Source organism: Haemaphysalis longicornis, unplaced genomic scaffold, assembly GCF_048455015.1.
Source record: "Haemaphysalis longicornis isolate Haplotype H1 unplaced genomic scaffold, Haemaphysalis longicornis Haplotype H1 scaffold_12, whole genome shotgun sequence".
Lineage (NCBI taxonomy): Eukaryota > Metazoa > Arthropoda > Arachnida > Ixodida > Ixodidae > Haemaphysalis > Haemaphysalis longicornis.
The window spans coordinates 58,794,050-58,802,677 of record NW_027526225.1 but is presented as its reverse complement, the minus strand read 5'-3'; the positions used below and the strand labels follow the sequence as shown (position 1 = coordinate 58,802,677).

Here is an 8,628-nt window from a genome sequence, read left to right as displayed (position 1 = left end):
ACTGTATGCTGTACACACGCGTTGTCACTCATATACATGCGCGAGTGGGCAATGCCATGGGTGATTTACGGTAAGAACAATCCCCAGTGCTTCGCCTACTCGTCATAATTCACTTCGTGAAGATGCGTGAATTTTTCTCCAAGTTCGCACTCCCGATCCGCTCCCCATTTTTCAATCGCTTCTTTTCTTTTCAACCATCCTCCTCTCCTGCAGCTCCACTATTGTTTCGATTTCTCGCACTAACCTCTTGTTTTTTCTTTCCCATTTTCTCTGTCACCCTGCCTTTTTCACTCACTCCCTCACCTCTTCATCCCTCTTTCGCTGCTAAAAAGAGGAAAGGGGCTTAAGCATTTCAAATGCCACGAACAGATACAATGCTAAGAGAGCCCATAATTCTGATAGCGCCCGAAACAGACCTGATACGCTCCTACTACCTTCGCGCCATCCTCTTTGTGAAATAGTCCTCAATTTGCAACAGCCTCCGGGCCAGCCAGATGTTCACAATGGGGGTATTCCTCGTTGAAAGAGTAAGGCAAGCAGCCCGGAAGTCTGCGAGGCATTTTGATCGGGATAGCAATATGTGTTCTCCTAGCCATCCTCCGGCAGGCCGAACGAATACAGCGTGTTATAATTTTTTTCCTCTGGTACGTGAAGAAAACCTCCTGCTTGTCCCTACTTCCAAGAATTATCGATATTTATCGCTAAGATTACCTTGTGCCCTCAGGTTACTTTGCTTGCTTTTCTCGCGGGACCGTCCCGTGTTCTCCCCGCGGGCTTCCCTCTTCGTAGCATTTTGATGGCTCTCGCATGTGAGTGTCAACAATGAGCAATTCTTGGAGTCACGACTCATGTAAGTCTTTCGCCAAACCAACGCTGTTTTCTTATGATTTTTCCATGGCTTACCGCGCTCGTAGTTAAGTAGTCAGATCATGGTCATTGTCAACCATGCGCTATGCCAATATGTCCCGGATATTCATCATGTTGCGACGAGAACCGCTTTGTCTCGGCGCACGGATTGTCGCATTATCCTACACTAGTTTCGTTGTTTGCGGTTTTCGTCCATCACATTTCGTTCACTCGTCAAACAACAACGTGTGCGGGGTTCCCCGCTTGCAATTGCAGGTTCGAAAGATCTGCTAGGGTAGTCGGGGTGCCATGCAATAACGAAACATTCGAAAGAAGGGGATAAAATTTGAGCGGCACAAGGGCTGCGCCAATAAAGCCGCATGTAAGCCGAGTAATGGCATTCTGATTAGTTGCAAATGATTTGGCATTTTAACACAACGCCTACAAAAGGCAAATCAGACACCGAATCTGAGCTTCTTGTAACTCGCGGAAAGCTGTAGTAAAATATTTTTTTCACGGTTTTTTCGGTTTTTTTTTGTGTCCCGCCATCAATCCATCTTCCCGGAAAGAAGCACTCATATCAACCACCAGGCAAACACGCAACATTTCTTCGCTTCCTCTCTTATTTCCTTTTCCTCTCCGAGCTCACTGCGCGATATAAAAGAGGCGATGGGGCCAACTCTTGCTTTTAGAGCGGGCGGAAACTCAGAGGTGTGTTGATCGGGATACCTCGTCACCAAACGTGATGCAGTACAACGGTGTAAGTAAATTGCACTTCTCATTTTTCTTGTTACGTCCCCTGAACTATGTAGTCGTGTAAGCAAAAGTCTTCCCAGTTGTAGCGAAAATCTTTCACGTAAATATTGCGAAAACTGTATCTTTAGGGCGTTTACGTGGCGCATATAGTATGAATTCATTCTTACAGATTCACAAAGTATCAGCCAAATAACGGCATCGGTGATATCTCTGTGTAAACTATACTATTTGCTGGTGTACTTTTTCATTGTGTAATACATTCTGGTCAAAAGGCAATGTTTCTTATGACAGAGTCAAGTATGGTAGGTTCATGTTGCTAATGGTGCTACGTCAATTCCTCGCACGTTTAAAGGTGGGTTGAATTAAAGGACGCTGAAGTGTTGGTGTCAGTCCAATCACTACGAACTATAGGTATGGGAGAAATATTTCATGTTGAAAAACGACATCAAGGCTCAATAGTTTGTTAGATCCTTAAAAATCTTACATGATATTGGTGATCTTCCTGATATTGCTTAAAATCCGGTACTTTGCTATGTGGGAACTCACAACATGGTGCAGTACTCCAATAATACTAGAGTTTAACGTACGAGTTGCGATACGTCTTAGGGAACATGCTAGTACTGGGGAAATCTGTTGAGTTGGAAAGGAGTGCAAGTTTCTACACGGCGAGTACCCATAGTTATTTGCTAACGGTTGAAATACTGAAGAAAATTGCAGCTCTAGAGAAACAGAGGGCTGTGCTTTTAACAAACGCATTTAAGCAAAATCTCAGTGAAATGTAGTAAAATTGGTAATCACTTTCATGCAAAACGAAAACACCACTTTATTTTTTCCGGATGAAAGGAACAGTTCTTTGACATCTGAAGAGGAAGAAATCACACCTGTTTTTATTTCATTCAGCACTCCTGACGTTAAAATCCTTAGTTATTTGATATCTACATTCCTAACTGTTCCAGATTGCCATGCGTTGGAAGACGCATGTGTTCTTTCTGTGGACCTGGGTATGCTCAACCGAGGGAATCTCGGCCTATCTGCCCTGCCATCTAACCACGAACCTGACGACACGCCACCTTGAATTGAAGAAGTGCACCTTCAACTTTGAAGACGACCATCTCCACGCTTCTTGTCACATTCTTGTCCACTTCCCTGGTTTTACCATGCTGGACCCTATTGAGCTCAAGATAATGACAATGGAGCAACTCCTCGTTTCAGAAGATAAAGTTCGCTACTTGTCTCAGGATTTTGCCCCAGTCTGCATGTCCCTCCGAAGTGTGCGATCAAAGAAATGGGTCGACTTTCCTGACAATTTACTTAGTAGGTACGATCATGTAGAGTTGTCGGAAGGAAGCAACTTCGGACTGCCTGTTTTGAATTTATTCCTGGTTCGCGAGCATATTGTGCCGATGACATTTGACGTCACATTCGCAAAGCCCCCGCCGGTAGCTGTCGTCATGCGTGGCAGCGGGGGGGTCAGTTCAAAAGGGACTTTCAGCGTTTACAGCTTTGTTGACACGACCCTCTACGCATTCCCAGACCCCGATTATTTTAGTGTTCTCACAAATACCACCAGGCCCTGGAACATTTCCATCATCTACACCGATGCGGTTATTACGTTTGAGGAGATATTCGGAAAAATCCCCACGAAACTTTTGGAGCAGGTCGCGTTGGCACCTATTAGGCATGTCGCGTTCCACAGATGTTTTTTCCATAGAATCTCGTTCAAGGATATTCCTCCCATGAAGAGTATTCAGCATCTCGAATTTTCACAATCTCCTATTATGATCGTTCATCCGAAAGCTTTTGACCTCATTCCGACCATTAAAAAAATTTCTCTGACGGGCACGAAGCTCACCGGTATACCAGAACCAATATTTTCATTAAAATCACTGGCATCTCTAAACATGTCTTACACAAATTTACCTCACTTGGCATTGTTTGACTTCTGGCCCAGAATCCAGAATAGCAGTGCTGTGCAATTAATCACAAGTGGCAGCAACTTGGTAGTGTTACATCATCGCGCCCTATGTGGTTTCCCTAATTTGCATGAGCTACACATGGACGGGTGCCAACTGGAGTTTCTAATCGGCTCCCCATTTATATGCCTAAAAAAACTTCAGGTTCTTTCTTTGCAAGAAAACTCAATACCACAACTCAGAGAAGCGACGCTGGAAGGTCTTACAGGTTTATTACGGTTGAACCTGTCCCGCAACCACTTCACGGTCTTTGATGGCCCAAATATACTCATTCCGTTGGTGTCCTTGCGAATTCTTGACATATCTTTTAACAGCATACAAGAACTGCGTGTGGACAAAGCTCTCAACAGTTCCCCTGAAGTACTTTTTGCCAACCACAACGAGATAAAGAAGTGGACGCCACCAATTTTTTCTCGGATGACTGAACTAAAAATGTTGGATCTTGGCCATAATGAGATCGCGGTGTTGGACAACGAAATGTTTGGCGACCTGAACGGCATACAGAACGTGAGCCTCAACTTCAATCCCTGGGATTGCTACAGTTGCTACCTCAACAACCTTCACAACTTCCTTGACAATCACCAAGTGCAGTGCGCGGAGTGCATGGCCTGCAAGGTTCCAGAGGAACAACACGGGTACCCGGTTCGGAGCGTTGAATGGAGAGAGGAAGAGTGCGTGGGTGTGGACTATTATCGCGTTTACGCTGTTCCGGGGATACTTTGTATTATGTCGGCCGCCGTGCTTGTTTACAGTGCTTACACATGCCGCTGGTACTTCATATATGTATCTTTGTACCTTAAAGTTGGCATCAAAGGCTACAGGAGGCGCGTGAACGTGGTGAACTACGCATGGGACGCTTTCATATCCTACCACGCCTCTGACTCGGATTGGGTTCACAACGTTCTGCTGCCCAAACTCGAATCGCCTCCCCTCACGTTCCGACTTTGCGTCGCCGAGCGGGACTTCATTCCGGGTTTTCCGATCACCGAGAATATATGTCGAGCCATTACTCAGAGTCGCGTCTGCCTCTTCGTGTTGAGCCCTGCATTCTGCCGCAGCCGATGGTGCATGTTTGAACTGAGACTCGCTCAACACGAGTTGTGTGACAGCGAACGTTCCGACAGTTTGATCTTCGTCAAAAAGGAGAAAATGCGGGAATCGGAAATGAGCAACACGCTTCGGTTTCTCACAAAATCGAGAACGTACATAGAAATTCCACCGTCAAATGCAACTGAGAGGCAAAATAACTTTTTCTGGTTGCAGCTCCAAGCGGCTCTGCAGAGGTAGATTTCTAGCAGCATCTTATGAATTAGCAATAAAAAAAGATTGCAGATAAGCAAATTTGTCTCTGTACTCCTGATTAAAAATTTCCCTACAGTTTTGTTTGTCCCCATTATCGCGGTAGCGGCCTCTTTGTTTCACACCCCCATATTTCACTGATATGTTTGGTTCATGTCATACAAAACATGGAACAATTTCGCACTACCGCCTCCGTCATTCTAATCTCATGTCCCGCCCGTTATAATTTCACTAGGCAACCCTCTTAAATGCTGCAGTACAGAAAAGGTTCTGGATTATATGAGCCGCGTAAAACACGAAGCCAGCTTCTGCCGCTTTTCTTTCGCAACCAAACCAGCGCACTGAAAAAATTCTTCTAAATTCGCCTCTTCTACTCAGTTAATTTTATTTAGGCGACGTAATTTTCGACAGTGTGTGAAGCTGTATCAGCCTTACGCAATTACGAAGATCGCGTACCTTTGGAATAATATCTTTACAACTCAGGTTATTTTAATTCTAAAGAATATACAACTGAAAATACCACATTGAGGCCCAGTGTTTTTGTGCATGTATGTTTCATATAGTTCACAACCTATTCGTACCCTAACCTTTGTTCTGTTGAGCTTGTAGACCGACACAGCTACATTTCTGAGAACCAGAAGGATATTTGTGTCAAGGGCCCATTTTGTCTGCTAGTTTACCTTGTGCATCTGCAAGAAACATAAATTGAACATAAGGCTGTCGTTAGGGGGCCATGTATTTTGGTTGGTAGGAGGGTAAAGGCAAGAAAAAAACAATAAAGCGAAGTATCGTTAGTCTATTGTCGCAGCATGCCGCTAGCTTTAACAAAACACTAACGTGTTTTAGGTATTGAGTAAATGTAGCCCTAAATTAAGATATACGCCGCAAGGCGAAGCTCTGCGCTTTCTCAGCCGATTTGATCATGATGATGTTTGGATAATAATCTCTGCCAATAATAATCTCCGCCAAACGCGCGGGAGCGACGCGAGATTGGCTCAAGCATAACACGGCCTTTTAATGCGGAGTTCGCCAACTCCCTTATCAACTCTTGATATACAAGTGCTTCCATAATACTGTAAGGTGAAGCGCTCAGTCGGCGGGGAAGACGACGACGACGACGTCGCGGACACATGCCCGTGAAGGGATTGTCCTCGTTTCGGCACGGCCGAAAAAGACGAAGTGGCAGGTCACACGAGCTGATGACGGTGAACGCGAGGGCCCTATGAGAGCCGGCCACGACGGAGGGGTGACGAGACCAGACGGGAACGAGGAAGGACGGCCATTCCAGTGGAGGAGTTCCGAGAGGACGGTTCGAGGAGAGCGGCGTCCAGGCGCAGATCGAGAGCTCATCGGGTCTCGGGGACCCAACCTCAAAGGGATCTACCTGACGCCAAGGCCTCCCCTGACCAGCGTCCTATTCCCCAGTGTCCGGGCCCATGGCAGGCCCACGCGCTGCGTCGTGCCCCGGTCCTGAACGACCGCGGCCTGGAGATCGTCTACCGGCGGCTACCGGGTGCCGGCTGCCCGCGGCCTTCCCTGACGTGGCGCCTCGTGGTGACCAGGAACGGGCCAGCACGCGAGACTTCCGACGCGACCCTCAGCGCAACGCAACGCGACGCCCCGACGCCCGAGTACTACGCCACGTCACGGTGAACTGTTTATGAACTTTTCTGTTGCTCTTTTCTGGTGTTTAGATTTATAGGCTTTTCTGTACATTACTTAGCGTTTTGGATTTGTTGATGTCGCATTTGTAGACTAGTTATTCCTTTTGGGTTATTGTTAGCTCTCTGGTAGTCTCTCTGCATCGTGCTTTGTTCTAAAATACATGTTTTCTTCGTAACCTCACAAAGCGCCCTCGTCTGATTAACTGGCCACTGTGGCTAGCCCCACTCGCCACCGAACACACCCTACTCAAGAACCTGCAGAGGGGGTTTTCCTTCCCCTCCTCACACAATTGGAGTCCACGGCAGGACGAGGGCGTTTGCGCATTGAGAGGTTACGGTGCGACAGGTATCTCTGCATCGGTTTACGATGAACGCGCAGGAGTTAGTTTCCACCGGGGAGCGTCTTGGGTTGCGTGAGGCGGAGTTGCGTGCGTGGGTTGACGATACTCTGGCGAAGGCGCGAGATGAGAGGGCGGCAGAGCGAGAGGCTAGCCACCAGGAGCGCGAAGCTGCACGAGTGCGACTCGAGCAGGAAGAAAATAACCTCCAGCTAAGACTCAGGTTGGCAGAAATTGGGAAGAGTAGATTCTCTGGGGAGACTGCTGGTGACGCGCATTCTGCGGACAGCCCTGTCTTTAATGTCAATGCGCACAACTTCATTCCCGTGTTCAATGAAGCTCGTGATGATTTGGACGCTTATTTGAAGCGCTTTGAACAAGTGGCGAACAGACAGCGTTGGCCGAAAGAGAAATGGGCCACAGCGCTCAGTTTGTGTCTAGCTGGAGAAGCTTTGAAGGTCTTCGGACGGCTGTCACCTGACGAGTACGTCGATTAAGACAAGACTAAACTGGCGCTACTGCAACGTTTCCGTTTCACGGCTGAAGGCTAGAGGGAAAGGTTCCGGCAGAGCAAGCCGCAAGACAGTGAGACGGCGAAGCAATATGCGACGAGAGTAGAGAGTTTCTTCTACCGCTGGGTGGAGATGGCAGGTACTCATAAAACCTATGACGGAGTACGAGAGTTAATTGTCTCGGAGCAATTCCTGACCAACTGCCACAGCGCGTTAGCAGTTTTCCTACGTGAAAGGGACTGCACGAAACTCGCGGAAATGACGCAGGCCGCCGATCACTTCCTCGAGGCCCATAATCAAATCAACCTGCTGCGCTTTAAGGAAACGCAGGACGCTGGGTCGTCAAAGGAGGCCAGGAATATGAAAAACCCAGCCAGAACCCCTCGGTGCTTTCTGTGTGACAAGCTGGGTCATCAAGCCTCAGATTGTCGGTCGAGGCCAAAGCAACCGTACTGTTCGGATTGCCGTCAAGTTGGTCATAACGTCAACTCTTGCCCTGAACGAGCCAACAGCAAGGAGATGATATCTTGCTGTATGGCATCGACAGAACGCCCATGCGTTTCTTCGAAGGACACGGAGGAGAGTCCTCTTTGTGATCATTCCTGCCCAGAGAGGGGGCAAGAAACGAGGGTTGCCCGCGCGGTACAAAAGGAGAACTCCACGCGGCCTCGGCTTCCAGTGCTGCAAGGTGAACTCTTCGGGAAGAAGGTTTCTGTGTTGCGGGACACCGTAAGCAATACACTGGTGGTCCGTAGGTCCCTGGTTACCGATTCGGCGATGACACGGACAAAAGCTACGGTGCTTCTAGCAAATGGGCAGAGCGTCGAGGTCGAAGAGGCCATTGTGGAAGTACTAACGCCTTATTTCTCCGGAAAGGCTACCGCAAGGTGTATGCACACCCCATAATATGATGTCATTGTGGTAAATATTACAGGGGCACGCGATGCCTCAGCTTCGGATCCCGCGTGGAGGGAAAACGGCAACTTATTATGGGCCGCAGAGACAAGTGGTGACATGGGTGCCGCATTCGCCACCCAAGTCCTCATCGGGACGAAAAGACCTACAACACGCAGATGGAGCCCAGCCGTGGTCTTGAACGTCATCCAAGTAACCCCGCAGGAGCTTCGGCGGGAACAAGAAAAAGACCCGATTCTACGGATATGTTGGGACAGGGTTGGAACACCCTTAACCGGCAAGCGAGCGGGAGTTCACACGTTTTTCGTCAAAAACGGACTTCTGT

At 48.0% G+C, this 8,628-nt stretch overlaps 1 protein-coding gene across 1 annotated transcript; it reads left to right on the top strand.

Annotated features, from left to right (window-relative positions):
• Nucleotides 1-3,656: 3,656 nt before the first annotated feature.
• Nucleotides 3,657-4,862, top strand: LOC144161634 (toll-like receptor 2 type-1). Its single transcript, XM_077692265.1, has one exon. The coding sequence runs from the start codon at nucleotides 3,657-3,659 to the stop codon at nucleotides 4,860-4,862; it is 1,206 nt and encodes a 401-aa protein (XP_077548391.1).
• The last annotated feature ends 3,766 nt before the right edge of the window (nucleotides 4,863-8,628 follow it).

Excerpts from the sequence above, each read along its gene's own strand:
- LOC144161634 (XM_077692265.1), top strand. The coding sequence starts at position 3,657 with ATGGACGGGTGCCAACTGGAGTTTCTAATCGGCTCCCCATTTATATGC.